Source organism: Saccopteryx bilineata, chromosome 2 (assembly GCF_036850765.1).
Source record: "Saccopteryx bilineata isolate mSacBil1 chromosome 2, mSacBil1_pri_phased_curated, whole genome shotgun sequence".
Lineage (NCBI taxonomy): Eukaryota > Metazoa > Chordata > Mammalia > Chiroptera > Emballonuridae > Saccopteryx > Saccopteryx bilineata.
Genome location: NC_089491.1, coordinates 383,624,085 through 383,640,522, shown reverse-complemented (window position 1 = coordinate 383,640,522; position 16,438 = coordinate 383,624,085). Strand labels below are relative to the sequence as shown.

The 16,438-nt window shown below is 48.0% G+C and overlaps 1 protein-coding gene across 1 annotated transcript in view; it reads right to left on the bottom strand.

Annotated features, from left to right (window-relative positions):
* Nucleotides 1-3,164: 3,164 nt before the first annotated feature.
* The window catches only part of ANKFN1 (ankyrin repeat and fibronectin type III domain containing 1), a 349,730-nt gene continuing 336,456 nt past the window's right edge, over nt 3,165-16,438 (bottom strand). The window contains exon 20 of the mRNA XM_066255513.1: nt 3,165-5,410. Within this exon, the coding sequence (XP_066111610.1) occupies nt 4,614-5,410 (797 nt within the window). The 3' untranslated portion in view covers nt 3,165-4,613. The remainder of the gene's footprint in view (nt 5,411-16,438) is intronic.

The following is a 16,438-nucleotide window of genomic DNA, read 5'->3' as shown; positions in this document are numbered from 1 at the left end:
GGCAAAGTTCAACACCTCAGAAAAACTCTGAATTAAGATCTTAGAATAAGTTTCCAAACTGTACAACATAGTTTCAAATACACTACCCTTGTTGTTCGTAAGGCTGCATTGAAGTTTAGCTTAACAGTCATGAGCCATGTGTTTGAACATCTTGTGAGAGGTGACTTGCAAAGAAAGAAATTTTTGCCTTGTTCACCCTGCTACCTGTGATGAGGTATCATTGCTTTCCAAATAGCTCCTTTAAAAATTCCCTTAAACGTATGACCAGGAAAAAAACACGTTCAGATTTGCTTTATTGAATCCTCTGGAAATATATTTCGACTTTATAAAGTGAAAACTGCAGCACTTTCAATTCTCTGAGAGTGTTCTCTTGTTAATCTACAACTACCCTCTCTGACGGGTATGTTCTAATTCAATAAACAAATATACCAGGAGACTCACACTCCCTGCTATCTCTCTGCTGCATGCAGAGTTGAGAGAGCTGAGAATAATAGCGTCATCTTTCTAACAAGTAGCAGTTTTTGAAGAAGCCAGTGACTCCTGTATGCTGTTGACACAGCCAGGGAATCTAAGTGCGCTGTGGACCCCTTAGTGTCTTAAGTTGATAGTTCTCCAAGAGAAAGGGAGTATACCTTGGCTGGAGTAGGGAGAACAAGAGGAGGTCAAGGAGTTGGGATTTTTCCTGTTTCCCTCCTTGTCTAGAATTGTCTTCAAGTGAAGAGCCCGACACTCACTGGGGCGCGTGCTCGTGTGGCAGGATAACAATGAAGGAGAAGTCAGTCCTCTTTCCCACTTGTCTGGCACGATCTCCTGGCAAGGATGGGGTAGGTGTTTGCCAGGTGGCTCCTGGACAAGGTCTTTTTAGGGGAGTACAACAAGGCTTTAGTCATTGCTTTTCATAAAGTGCTTTGGGGTCCTTCAGGAATGGGGGCTGGAGGAATATTATTACTAATTGGCTTCAACTTGCAAACCAAATGGAACAATTTTCTCCAGTGTAATTATTGCTTTGAGCATCAGTGAGTGTTCTGAAAATGAAATGGGTCTCATCTGTAAGTACCACTTCCTAAAATACTCATTCCCTAGAGTGAAAGTTTTTAATAACTGTCTCCCAGATGTCCTCACCAACTAAGATGTGATAGCCTTTTAAATGGTTGCAAGCATATACATCGAAGACTTGCATTTTTCAGGCTGTTATCCTTAGAAATAGACAGAAAGAGTGAAATCAAAGATGTCTGGCCCAACATGTACTATGTTGGCCTACCTGAGGAGACAGGCTCCGGCCTCTTCTAAGACACTGGTGAGATGTATGATGATGATGGCTGCACACATCAGATTATGAGCTCCTTGTGGCCTAGGGATGATTCTTTTGTTTCTTGTGGGACTTAGAATAGAGGCAGACATATGGGAAGACCTCAGTCAATCATTTTTAGGGTATTCACAAATGATGAGAGCTGGCTAAGACAGGTGAGGATTAAGCATGTTAGAAAAATCATGGAAAAGAAGACTTGGGATGGAGAAGTTTCTTCTAGAGGCTCCCAGATAGGACTTTATAAGAATGAAAGAAAAATGTCCATCATATCCCAAACCAAACCAACAAGATAAAACAAAACAAACGAACAGTCCTCATACACTGTAAAGTTTCCATAATGAGAAGACTGGCCCAATGAATAAAGGACTGTGAATAAGAGAACGCAATTTTCGCTCACACCAATGAATTAATTTAAGCTAGGCTCACACAATGTTGCAAAGTGAAGGTTTGAGTTCAGGGAACCTATTTGAACAAATAGCTAATTACTGAGGATACAACATCCACCACTTTTAAGTAGGAAAAGTGCTAGGAAAATGCATTTTCAAGTTGATGAAGTGTGCCCACTGAAACCTAATGTACGGTGTTCATTTCACAAGCAGGCATTTCTCTTCCTCACAGAAAGTGAAGCAATAACCCCGTGTCCTTGGCATAAATGGATTTAATGCAACTTGACTTCCTGAGTCATTCTTTGGTCCAGTGCACCAGAGCTTGCTGACTAAGTGAGGAGCCCAAGGGTGCACCAGCCTCTGCTTTTGCTGCCTGTCAAAAGCCGTCTGTCTAATTCACAGTCACAAACCTCCTTCCCTGCCACCAGAAAGGCCACGATCAGAGAATTATTTGGTTCCTTAGTTGTTTATAGTTCCAGCAGCACCTCATCTCACTCACCTTTATCCAACATACACCATTTGTCATACAATCAAGGATAAGTGGACGCTGACTGCAGATGTCCTTGTCATTTTTGTCATGAAAGAGGGGTCATATCGTATGTGATTTTAAATTACATTTTCCCCAAATTCGCTTTTTAGTTGATCAGCTTAGATGTTTATTATATGAAATTTGAATTTTCTGGCAAACAAGGAGCTCAGTGATATTGGAAATCTGTTAGGTGAAGATTGAGAAAAAGTTAATTTGGAAGTAGATGTAATAGATAGGTGATCTGAAAACTAGATAAGTAATCTATAGACAAGAGTTAACTAAGTATGTGCCAATTCCCAATGGGAGAGCTGCTAGAGAGAGAATGGTTCTGGGTCATGACCCTACCTCTAAGACTAAATTAGCTCTTTGACCTGGAGCAAGTCACTTAACCACTCTGGGCCTTAACTGCATCATCTGTAAATGCAAGGACCTAGAGTCCAGTGGTCGACAAACTCATTAGTCAACAGAGCCAAATATCAACAGTACAACGATTCAAATTTCTTTTGAGAGCCAAAATTTTTAAACTTAAAATATATAGGTAGGTACATTCTTTATCGAGGTATTTTGTGGAAGAGCCACACTCAAGGGGCCAAAGAGCTGCATGTGGCTCGTGAGCCTTGGTTTGCCGATCAGGGACCTAGACTAATTTTATGGTCCTTTCTAGCTCTTAACACTCCATACACATACAATTCACTCAGAAGGAAGAAAATTGCCTTTTAAAATCCTCCCAGGCTTGAGAAAGGATCTGCAGTGATTCTGATCAGATTCTTTGGGAGGTTCATTCAAGTCTCTTAAAAAAAGAAAGAAAGAAAAAAAAAAAGACTGAGCTCTGGGGCTTAGTTTTCTAATGACCATAAGCCATGGGCCAAATCTATACCTTTCCACCAAAGGAATTATTTATGTTTAAATCAAATGTTTTAAAAATGGAAGGGATCAAAATAACATTGTGAACAAGGGACTATGTATGACCTCCCATGAGGATGACCATAGAACCACGAGGACACAAGTTGGGCCATAAAGAACAATATTTAACCAAAATGCCTATGGAGCAGAGAAAGGCCATTTAGGATACCAGTGAACATCCAGTCTTGGCTCCAGGACATGAGGGAAGGCTCATGCCTTTTCAAATATGCAGTGTGATTTCTCGTTGACTTGGTTGCCTGTTTTGTGAGAAGGGCAGTGGGAGGCCATGAGACCAAAGCAGGATTTCCCCGTGTCTTCGAGTGTAGCCTGGGAACCACCGGCAGGGCCTTTCAGGGAAAGGCTTTTGCTGAGGCTAATGGGCCAGCTGATTTTGGGGTAAAACTTACTTTGGAAGGTGCTGATTAAAAACAGGAAGGCAGCAACTCAAGCCCTGGACACTCTGTCCTATGACCTGTGAGGTGGGGGTGAGCAGATATGTCTGTGTGATTGCAAGGACTCCATCACTGCCTGACCTGACTGACAGGGCGCTTTCTTGTTCTATGAGAATTCTGTCACCTAAGAAATCTGGAGCAGATCCGTTATAACTTTCAGAGACACAGCCCCCCATGGACTTACTTATTTTAGGATTGTCAAGTAAATACATTTTTGCTCATATCTTTCTCTTTCCCCTTGTCTTGACACTGAGCTCAGCCCTCTTCTTGCACCCTGGGATAATATATGGCCTCTTTCATGCTTGAATGGGAACTGAGTGCAGGAAGGGCTGCTTCCTGCCATATTCTATCTTTGCACGGAGCTAGAAGAGAAGCATCCTTTACTTTTGTTTCTGGTGGTTTCCACAGAGCACTCAGTGAAGAAAAGGCCTGTCCAAGGCTTCCGTAATCAGATCAGTGCTGATGGATAAACTGGATTTGGTGAGCCGCTGAGAAGCCGGCACTTGGGAATGACTTGGCTTAGCTGACAGAGAACCCCTGTCAGCTTGACCCTGTGCCCTAGTGATACAACCTGGGCTTCTTTCCCTCAAACTGTTCGAAAGGTTTGGGATGGAGAGAAAAACAATGCTAATCTTAGTTTCATCCATGGAGCTCTTCCTATCAACCACAAATTCATGAAAGAGCCCTAAACCCAGATGACAAAGCCAGCTGCAGAATGGAGGGTGGCTCGTTAGGCGGCCCTACCTCAGTTCCAGGTGCCAGCAACAGGTGGCATGTTCGAACTGTTATGTCCAGGACTCGATGTTGACACAAAAGCCCACATCTTTTGTAGGCTGAGCTGGGAAGGGTACTGGCAACTCTCGCCCCGGCCTCAACTCTACTCTTAGGATAAAAAAGGACTGTAACCTGTAACCTATGGATTTTTTTTAACATTCAAACCATTTGAAAATGGATGGGACATGGTTGGGGGCAGGCTGGGTGACAGAAAATGCAGGGACTTGCGGTGGAACGGTGGACAGCCAACTGCGGCCTCCCTAAAGCATGCTGCTGAGTATTTCCGACACCGGGGAGGCGGTGGGGGCCTCCGGGCTCATCTCCGGGTGCGTGGGGCTGGGCAGGCCCGAGTGGCCCCCGGGCGGTGGGCTCAACCCGGCCCAGGGCTTGGTGTCCACCAGGGCTTCGGGGTACGGCTCCACATAGATGCGGTGCACGGAAGGCCTCGGGTCCTGGAGGAGGCTCTTCCGCCCCTCCGGGAGGCTTGACGCGTGGGCCAGCGCCACACCCCGGGCCCTGTCAGCAGCAGGTCCGAGCTGCTCGGCCTCCCCAGGATGCTGGGCCAGGTCGCAGGCCCTGGACAGGTGCTGCGTGTACACCCCCTCGGACAGCGACAGCGACTGCGTCTCGCTGTGCATGCGCAGCCAGCGGTGGTGCCGGCTGAAGCCTCCGTAGTGCTGGTGCTTGGCCGGCTTCCGCCTTCCCAGAAAGCCCAGCGGCAGCCGTGCGCCTGCCGCCATCTTGGCATGGTTCTTGGGCGCGAAGCCCGTGAGCGTGAGGCCGTGGAGAAACTCGGCGCATGAGTGGTCTGGATCCGGCCCCGGAACCCGGCCCTGGGGGTCGTGGCTGGGCCCCAACGGAGACTTTATGTCGTGCACCTGCAGGACATCCGGGGCGCTGCCGCTTAGGCCACTGAGAGCCTGCTGGGCGATGTCGTGCGAGGACAGGTAAACCAGGTCCAGGTCTCGGGGGCTCAGGGCATCACTGGAGTCGTAGTCACTGTCGGTGGGGAGGAAGACTTCCGAGCAGCCTTCTTCATCAGAGCCGGGCTGTGAATCTGCAAAGCCGGAAACTGAGGTTAGGGGAAAAGAAAAACCTCTAGCCGAGATGCTTGGTGGCCGCAGGGTCCCCGAGGTAGCGAACACCCCCTGCGCCTCTGCGCCCCTCCCCTGCCATGCGGGGCCCTGCGCTTGGTTCAGCGGTCTGCTCTCGCCTCTTGAAATTATTAATCAGTTTCGGACAAAGGGCTCCCCATTTTCGTTTTCCATCGGGCTCTCTTTGGAAGCAGTGTAGTGGATTCTATTCTTAGCTTAATGGAGAGGGAGGAGAGGGGCCCTGACAGGTCCACCTGGACAGCGGCAGGGGCGCAACATGTTCTCATTCCCCACAGAGGATTTCATTATTATTCGCTGGATGTGTGTAGTGAGGAGGAAACAGGACACAAAGCTGGGTGTTGCTCATGTATTCATTCCCTATTCTTGAGATGTGATTTTTGCAGTTGATACAGTAGCGGGAACTTAAAAGGGGGGAGGAAGAAGAGAAGGCACAACAATAGCTGAAGTCAGGGACACTTGTTGGCAGATCCTCGCCATCCTTCCCCTACTTGCTCTGTGATCTTGGGAAAATTATTTACTTAGCTTCTTTGAGCTTCAGTTTTCTTATCTGTCACATGGGGATGATAATAGAGCTTATCAAGAGTGACTGTAAAAAATAAATCGATTATGTATATAAACACCATGTTGTCAGGTGTTTAAAAAAGAAAAAAAAAAAAGTAAGGCCAAAGGGGGGAGGGGAATCCAGAAGTTAAACCAGAGGCAGAAACAAACCTCAGAGTGCATACTGTCATGACCATAAGTGAGCCACAAGTTTAATTTTCTAGACATTTGTCATTTATGTGCTTTTCCCCAATCAGATTGTATATTTTTGTAGGACAAGGACTGTCTTAAAATCCTTCAAATTTCTGTCAAAAACTAATCCCATAGTAGGTACTTGGTAAATATATTCTAATTCTGGAAACATGCAAGTGCTCTTAAAAAGGAAGAAATCTCTAATTTACAAATCTGAGACAATCCTAACAAAAATAGCCTCCAAAGGATTTTAAAATGGAACTTAACAAATTGGCTTTTAAATTCATCTGGAAGAGATCATTGATGAGAATAGGCAAGCTTTTTTATTTTTTTTAGATACATTAGGGAGGGGCCTGAGTTACCAGATATCAAAACATAGTATAGAGCTTTGGTAATTAAAACTTTGTACTATTGGTGTATAAATGGACAGATAGACCAGTGGAAAAGAAAAATAAAGTCCAGAAGCAGTCTTAATTATGATAATTTAACATATGGTAAAGGTAGCATTTCAAAGTAGGGGAGTGAATATTCAGTATATAATATTGGGAAAGTAGGTTATCCCTTTAGCAAAAATAATTAGAGAAAGGTTACCTCATATCATATGTAAAATAAATTCCATGTAATATATGTACTCATATATAACATGCAAAGCCTACTAGTATTAAAAGACAATGTTTGTAATTTTGTAGTGAAAAGTTCTTTCAAATCAAGACAAAGCCCAAAAAGTCGAAAAAGAATTGATAAGTTTGATTACATTGAAGTTTAGTACTTTGTAAAACAATTGATACCATAAAGTAAAAAAGATAAGTGATAGATTTGAAGAAGATAATAATAATATGCATAACAAAAGATTCATATCTAGACTATATAAAAACTTATATAAATCAGTAAGAAGACAGTTCAAATGGGGAGAAAGTGACCAATACTTCAAAGCATAATTAATACAAATGGCCAATCAACTTAAAGCTGTTCAACCTAGATAGACTGCAATCACTAACTGAATAGTAATTAGGAAAATGCAAGTTGAAACAACAAGGAAGCATTTTTTCCCATCAGATTTGCTAAAAATAAAGAGTGGTAATCTCATGTGTTGGTAAATGTGTGGGAAATCAAGTGTGCTCATATAATGATGGTGGGAATGTAAACCAGTATAGCTCTTCAGATACCAGTTAGATAGAATGTATTACAATTGTGTATATCATTTGTTGCAGCAAGTCCTTTTTTAAAGTATCTGCATTTGAGAAATTGTCACTATGTATACAGGGAAGCATTTGTAAGTTGTATACTGCAATGTGACTTATAACAGTGAAAAGCTTGAAATAACCTTGTGGCTGAGAGTGCTGTAAAAGGAATACACAATGGTACAGAAGCATTACGAAAAGAAAACTAGTGTAAGAGAAGAAAGATAGTTTACTTGCAGAGTTCTGTAAGGGAGTCCAAATGCGGGACTGGCTTGATTTAAAATTACAACAGGTATTTAAAAAGTAAAAACCCATAGGGTTGCAAGGTTATAGTTAGTCTGTTCATGGTAAAAAGTCAGACATGATTATCATAAGAATATTGCAAACTTTAGGGAAAATTTTGTTTTGTTAGGGATTCAGTGATTTACACAGATGGGATTAGGTTTTTTTCTATTTTAGCAATTAGAACCAGATGTAATACTTTTTTTGTTTGTTTATTTCAGGGTTAGGGTGTGAATTACTCTCCCTCCCTCCCCCTTTCCTGACTATAAAAGATGGTGTGTGTGCTTATTCATTGGCAGGACAAGATTTTTGTTCGCTCATTGCTGGCAGCTACCCAATAACCATTATCCTTTTTTAGTTACAAAATCTTAGACTGTGTTTGAGACAACAGTGCATTCATGTGAGACCACAATTTTTTCCAGCTTCCCTTGCAGCTAGCAGAGCCACACAACTCAGTTGGGACCATTGAGGTAGAACTGAAAGTACTGTATGAGAGTTATATATACAGTATATGTATAAGGCTGCTTAAGGGGACCTGGCTTAACTGGGCTTATGCGCTTAGGTTGCCTGTAACAAGATAGCTGGGCTCATGAGGCTTCCTTGGAAAAAAGTCGTGTGCTAGGATGGTGGAGCTGAAAAAATGAGCATGGACCATGGAATCTGCATACCAACCCTGGACATCTACCTCCAGGCGTCTTTTTCACAAGAGAGAAGTAATATCTTGTGTTTAGACAGTTTTATGTAACATGGACCTGAAGTTAATTCTAACTGATAGAAACTGAAATGCCCATTATTAGCAAAATGGTTAAAAAATTTGTGCATATCCATACTATGGGATGTTATCCAGCAGCTATAAAGAGATCATCCTATATGTTGTTCTTTAACGTCTACCAAAAGGATGACCTTTTCTACTTTTTTTTTTTGTTGTTGTTGTTCTATGAATCTGTTCAATGTTTCTGTCAAACCTAGCCTTCTTTAGGAAGCATACCCCAACTGTCGTGGAAAGTGAGCTCACTTGTCTGTACATTGGGAACCCTTTTTGTTTCTATTATCCTTTGGCTCTTAGCCTGTATATACTTGTAGTATTAGCTATCTCTTTTAGTGCACTTATAATATCTGGGTTTCCTGGTTAGACCAGAGCCTAATTAGGGCAGATATTTAATTAATCCATTCATTCGACAATGGATTTTTTTTTGAGCTCTTGTTCTAACAGAAACACTGGGCTGTGCTTGGTATCTGAGTGAATTTAAAACAAATAAGAAATGATTTGTCTCTAGGGAGCTTACTGTTTTAATGGAGGTGTAGGGCACATGCATCTGTGAGACTAGAAGAAATGAACTTTATAAGAGAAGTCTAGCAAATATGATGGAAGTGTATAGGAAAGAAATCGCATTTTATTTATTTTCTTCCCCATTCACCTGTCTATTCTCTGTCTGTATATTTTATATCTTCATCCACTTTCAAAAAGTGATTTGACAGCTTTAAATAATAAATGTGCAAATGATGATGGGACTAGGAACCAGAGAAGAGGAAACAGAACAAGTCCTCCTGTTTGATTACCACATGGGAACAGGAATAGAATTCGGAGAAAGTGAGGCTACAGAAGTAAAATGCTGGCAGTTGCACTCTGGGTAATTTATCCTAGAAAATCCAAGGCTCGTTTTCATGGAGGAAATCGTACGTGAATGTTCAAAGCAATTTTATTCGTGTTGACCCAAGCTGGAAACTACCTACATATCCTTCAGTGAATGAATGATTAAACAAACTGTGGTACATTACACTATGGAATAATGCTCACCAATAAAAGTAAAATAATTCCATGTATGTAACACTTATTAAGTAATTATAGAGATAAAGAATAGATTAGTAGTAGCCAAGAGTAGGGATGGGGGATGGATAAGGCTAAGAAAGGGCAATAGGGGAGTTTGGTGTTGATGGTCCCGTTGAGTATCTCGATTATGGTGGCAATTACCCAAGGCTACACATATGATACAGTTGCCTAGAACTAGACAAGTGAGCCTGTGTGCTTGTGTGCATGAATACACACGCATGCACACACACGTGAGTGAAATACGGATAAGCGCTATGGTTGTACTAACTTCTTGGTCTTGATGTTGTACAAGAGTTAAGATGTTAACATTGGGGAGGGGCTGGGGGAAGTGTACACGGGAATTCTTGAACATTTCTTTGCAGCCTACTGTTCCTATAATCATTTCAAAATAAATGGTTAGGCTGCTGCTTCTATAATTATATCATAATAAATGGTTAAAGAGGGAATTTATTTTTTTAAGATTGGATGGAGCCCAAAGAGAGTAGTGAATACCTAGATAAGGAGTTTGTACCTAATTTTGGAGCCTGTGAAAGTTATTGAAGAATTGTGAGGAAGTAATTGACAATATGAGAGCCGTGATTTAGGATATTTATGTAGCAGCTAGGATGTTAGATGAACTGAATGAGGAGAAAGCACGGTAGGGAAGCCAGCTAGGAGGCTGTGGTCCATGTTATGTTCCCTTTAAATATTGATACATATTTATCATTTTCAGGTTGTGGGGCGGAGCAAGAGCAGAGGTTATGTGGAGGAAAACAAGTCCAGGAGAGCCACTCATTCAGAGATGTGGACTGAGCACCTGTTTTGTGCTAGACAGCTGTGGTCTCTGCTTCCAAAGACTGTGGATTGGACACCAAATAAGTCAGAAAAGACGAAAGATGAATTTCAGTTAGTGTAGCGTTCTGTGAAGAAAATGAAACTGGGTTTCAGGTAAAGAGACTTCGGAGGAAGGTTCTTCTGATAAAGTGGCCAGGGTAGGAAGCTGTAGAAAGTGGAGTCTAGTGAGACCTGCATAAAGGAACCAGTTATGTGGAAGTTTTCGGGAAGAGTGTTCCATGCAGCTTGGAGAAGCAGGTGCAAAGGCCCGGAAGTGACTAGGAGGTTTCCGGCCTCAGTGCCTGGGAGATACAATAGTAAACCAGAGCAGTTAGCCGGCAGCGGGTTTGGTCAGGGCCAGAGATGGTAAACTTGACTTGGGGCTGAGCTGGGCAGAAACATCCTGGTGGAGATGCAGTGGGAGCCTCACGTCGTGTATATGGGGGCCGGGGGCAAGGTTGAGGGAGATGTCTGTGGGTAGAGAAGGAACTACCGGAGAGGGAACTGTTGCCGATGTAGGAGTGGCAGGTTGGTGAGTTTAACAAGGAAGGGGGGCCGCTCCCGAGCACCGGCGCTGGCCCTGGTCTTCGATGAGAAGGATGGACGGACACGTGGTTAGGGAAGAAGACAGACAAAGAGATTTTATAGCTTAAAAGTAGAGAACTTGATAAAGGCTTGGGCTGAATGACTTAGATATTCTGGAAACAAGTTTTAGACAGTACTTTTCACATTTTTTAGTGGGGAAAATGGAGCCTTCTAGTAACAGGGTCTCAGAACTCTTGGCTGCTGTTGCTGATGGCAGCAGTAGGCGTCATGGGCACGTGAGGAAGAGAAGTTAGCTGAAAATCGGAAAGTGGGCTAGAAGTAAGATCTATACAAGGAACGAGTCATTGACATCAGTAGAACTTCTCTGATTATCTGATCACTGTGTCTGTTCAAATGTCCCCATGTCTCCTTTTGTGTCCGTGACAGTAATAGCAGTACCCGGGGACTAGTCCTGCTGTGTGCTCTAGGTGCTTTATCTTATTTAATGCTTACGACCATTCCCATTTTGCAGATAAGTATTCTGAAGCTTAGGCTCATTACATTTTTCAATTCATATAGTGGGTTAAATGGCAAATAGGGACCCACATGCCGATTTGTCTCACTCCAGAGAGCTGCTGTCCTCCCATTCACCTGAGCATGTCCATGGCTTTCTGTGGTGGCTTCCTGAGCCTGGGACCTGGTCCATCTAAGCCTCTTTGTTCAGTACCCACCCAAAGTCAGAGTAAGTTCTAGTAAGGACTTCTTGATGTTGCTGCCGCTAGAGAATGGGGCTGGGTCTTGTATTTGCTTCCTGTGGCCAACGTAACAAACTGGCACACCCCAGGCGGCTTATCACAATAGACTTGATTACCTCACACCTCTGGAGGCCAGATGACTGGAATCAGGGTGTCAGCAGGGCTGCCCCTCGGAGGCTGGCGAGTCCCTTCTTGCCTCTTCTAGCTTCTGGGGGCGTCCCTGCGTCTGCCTCGGGCCAGTGTTTGCTTCTCTCTTCTGTTTCTTACAAGGACACTTACCATTGGATTTAGGGTTCACCTGGAGAATCCAGGAGGCTCTCATCTCGAGACCCTCACTTACACCCTCAAAGACCCCTTTTCCAAATAAGATCATGATCACAGGTTCTGAGGGTTAGGACAGGAACAGAGCTTTTTGGGTCCCACCATTCAACCCATTAGAAGTCTGATAATAAAAATGACCATAGCTAAAAGCAACTGCTCTGGAGTTTGTGACGCTTCTTTCCTTTCCCAGCGCATAGTCGCCCAGCACTCTGGAAGAGCACAGTCGCCCAGCACTCTGGAAGAGCACAGTCCGCCCAGCACTCTGGAAGAGCACAGTCGCCCAGCACTCTGGAAGAGCACAGTCGCCCAGCACTCTGGAAGAGCACAGTCGCCCAGCACTCTGGAAGAGCACAGTCGCCCAGCACTCTGGAAGAGCACAGTCGCCCAGCACTCTGGAAGAGCACAGTCCGCCCAGCACTCTGGAAGAGCACAGTCGCCCAGCACTCTGGAAGAGCACAGTCGCCCAGCACTCTGGAAGAGCACAGTCCGCCCAGCACTCTGGAAGAGCACAGTCCGCCCAGCACTCTGGAAGAGCACAGTCCGCCCAGCACTCTGGAAGAGCATAGTCCGCCCAGCACTCTGGAAGAGCATAGTCCGCCCAGCACTCTGGAAGAGCACAGTCGCCCAGCACTCTGGAAGAGCACAGTCGCCCAGCACTCTGGAAGAGCACAGTCCGCCCAGCACTCTGGAAGAGCACAGTCCGCCCAGCACTCTGGAAGAGCACAGTCGCCCAGCACTCTGGAAGAGCACAGTCGCCCAGCACTCTGGAAGAGCACAGTCGCCCAGCACTCTGGAAGAGCACAGTCCGCCCAGCACTCTGGAAGAGCACAGTCCGCCCAGCACTCTGGAAGAGCACAGTCGCCCAGCACTCTGGAAGAGCACAGTCCGCCCAGCACTCTGGAAGAGCACAGTCCGCCCAGCACTCTGGAGGAGCACAGTCGCCCAGCACTCTGGAGGAGCACAGTCGCCCAGCACTCTGGAGGAGCACAGTCGCCCAGCACTCTGGAGGAGCACAGTCGCCCAGCACTCTGGAAGAGCACAGTCCGCCCAGCACTCTGGAAGAGCACAGTCCGCCCAGCACTCTGGAAGAGCACAGTCCGCCCAGCACTCTGGAAGAGCACAGTCCGCCCAGCACTCTGGAAGAGCACAGTCGCCCAGCACTCTGGAAGAGCACAGTCGCCCAGCACTCTGGAAGAGCACAGTCGCCCAGCACTCTGGAAGAGCACAGTCCGCCCAGCACTCTGGAAGAGCACAGTCCGCCCAGCACTCTGGAAGAGCACAGTCCGCCCAGCACTCTGGAAGAGCACAGTCCGCCCAGCACTCTGGAAGAGCACAGTCCGCCCAGCACTCTGGAAGAGCACAGTCGCCCAGCACTCTGGAAGAGCACAGTCGCCCAGCACTCTGGAAGAGCACAGTCGCCCAGCACTCTGGAAGAGCACAGTCCGCCCAGCACTCTGGAAGAGCACAGTCCGCCCAGCACTCTGGAAGAGCACAGTCCGCCCAGCACTCTGGAAGAGCACAGTCGCCCAGCACTCTGGAAGAGCACAGTCCGCCCAGCACTCTGGAAGAGCACAGTCCAGCACTCTGGAAGAGCACAGTCGCCCAGCACTCTGGAAGAGCACAGTCGCCCAGCACTCTGGAAGAGCATAGTCGCCCAGCACTCTGGAAGAGCATAGTCGCCCAGCACTCTGGAAGAGCATAGTCCGCCCAGCACTCTGGAAGAGCACAGTCCGCCCAGCACTCTGGAAGAGCACAGTCCGCCCAGCACTCTGGAAGAGCACAGTCCGCCCAGCACTCTGGAAGAGCATAATCGCCCAGCACTCTGGAAGAGCATAGTCGCCCAGCACTCTGGAAGAGCATAGTCGCCCAGCACTCTGGAAGAGCACAGTCCGCCCAGCACTCTGGAAGAGCACAGTCCGCCCAGCACTCTGGAAGAGCATAGTCGCCCAGCACTCTGGAAGAGCACAGTCCGCCCAGCACTCTGGAAGAGCATAGTCGCCCAGCACTCTGGAAGAGCACAGTCCGCCCAGCACTCTGGAAGAGCACAGTCCGCCCAGCACTCTGGAAGAGCACAGTCCGCCCAGCACTCTGGAAGAGCACAGTCCGCCCAGCACTCTGGAAGAGCACAGTCGCCCAGCACTCTGGAAGAGCACAGTCCGCCCAGCACTCTGGAAGAGCATAGTCGCCCAGCACTCTGGAAGAGCATAGTCGCCCAGCACTCTGGAAGAGCATAGACCGCCCAGCACAGTCCGCCCAGCACTCTGGAAGAGCATAGTCGCCCAGCACTCTGGAAGAGCATAGTCGCCCAGCACTCTGGAAGAGCATAGTCCGCCCAGCACTCTGGAAGAGCACAGTCGCCCAGCACTCTGGAAGAGCATAGTCGCCCAGCACTCTGGAAGAGCACAGTCCGCCCAGCACTCTGGAAGAGCACAGTCCGCCCAGCACTCTGGAAGAGCACAGTCCGCCCAGCACTCTGGAAGAGCATAGTCGCCCAGCACTCTGGAAGAGCACAGTCCGCCCAGCACTCTGGAAGAGCATAGTCGCCCAGCACTCTGGAAGAGCACAGTCCGCCCAGCACTCTGGAAGAGCACAGTCCGCCCAGCACTCTGGAAGAGCATAGTCCGCCCAGCACTCTGGAAGAGCATAGTCGCCCAGCACTCTGGAAGAGCATAGTCGCCCAGCACTCTGGAAGAGCACAGTCCGCCCAGCACTCTGGAAGAGCATAGTCGCCCAGCACTCTGGAAGAGCACAGTCCGCCCAGCACTCTGGAAGAGCACAGTCCGCCCAGCACTCTGGAAGAGCACAGTCCGCCCAGCACTCTGGAAGAGCACAGTCGCCCAGCACTCTGGAAGAGCACAGTCCGCCCAGCACTCTGGAAGAGCATAGTCGCCCAGCACTCTGGAAGAGCATAGTCGCCCAGCACTCTGGAAGAGCATAGTCGCCCAGCACTCTGGAAGAGCATAGACCGCCCAGCACAGTCCGCCCAGCACTCTGGAAGAGCACAGTCCGCCCAGCACTCTGGAAGAGCACAGTCCGCCCAGCACTCTGGAAGAGCACAGTCGCCCAGCACTCTGGAAGAGCGTAGTCGCCCAGCACTCTGGAAGAGCACAGTCCGCCCAGCACTCTGGAAGAGCACAGTCCGCCCAGCACTCTGGAAGAGCACAGTCCGCCCAGCACTCTGGAAGAGCACAGTCCGCCCAGCACTCTGGAAGAGCATAATCGCCCAGCACTCTGGAAGAGCATAGTCGCCCAGCACTCTGGAAGAGCATAGTCGCCCAGCACTCTGGAAGAGCACAGTCCGCCCAGCACTCTGGAAGAGCACAGTCCGCCCAGCACTCTGGAAGAGCACAGTCCGCCCAGCACTCTGGAAGAGCATAATCGCCCAGCACTCTGGAAGAGCATAGTCGCCCAGCACTCTGGAAGAGCATAGTCGCCCAGCACTCTGGAAGAGCACAGTCCGCCCAGCACTCTGGAAGAGCACAGTCCGCCCAGCACTCTGGAAGAGCATAGTCGCCCAGCACTCTGGAAGAGCACAGTCCGCCCAGCACTCTGGAAGAGCATAGTCGCCCAGCACTCTGGAAGAGCACAGTCCGCCCAGCACTCTGGAAGAGCACAGTCCGCCCAGCACTCTGGAAGAGCACAGTCCGCCCAGCACTCTGGAAGAGCACAGTCCGCCCAGCACTCTGGAAGAGCACAGTCGCCCAGCACTCTGGAAGAGCACAGTCCGCCCAGCACTCTGGAAGAGCATAGTCGCCCAGCACTCTGGAAGAGCATAGTCGCCCAGCACTCTGGAAGAGCATAGACCGCCCAGCACAGTCCGCCCAGCACTCTGGAAGAGCATAGTCGCCCAGCACTCTGGAAGAGCATAGTCGCCCAGCACTCTGGAAGAGCATAGTCCGCCCAGCACTCTGGAAGAGCACAGTCGCCCAGCACTCTGGAAGAGCATAGTCGCCCAGCACTCTGGAAGAGCACAGTCCGCCCAGCACTCTGGAAGAGCACAGTCCGCCCAGCACTCTGGAAGAGCACAGTCCGCCCAGCACTCTGGAAGAGCATAGTCGCCCAGCACTCTGGAAGAGCACAGTCCGCCCAGCACTCTGGAAGAGCATAGTCGCCCAGCACTCTGGAAGAGCACAGTCCGCCCAGCACTCTGGAAGAGCACAGTCCGCCCAGCACTCTGGAAGAGCATAGTCCGCCCAGCACTCTGGAAGAGCATAGTCGCCCAGCACTCTGGAAGAGCATAGTCGCCCAGCACTCTGGAAGAGCACAGTCCGCCCAGCACTCTGGAAGAGCATAGTCGCCCAGCACTCTGGAAGAGCACAGTCCGCCCAGCACTCTGGAAGAGCACAGTCCGCCCAGCACTCTGGAAGAGCACAGTCCGCCCAGCACTCTGGAAGAGCACAGTCGCCCAGCACTCTGGAAGAGCACAGTCCGCCCAGCACTCTGGAAGAGCATAGTCGCCCAGCACTCTGGAAGAGCATAGTCGCCCAGCACTCTGGAAGAGCATAGTCGCCCAGCACTCTGGAAGAGCAT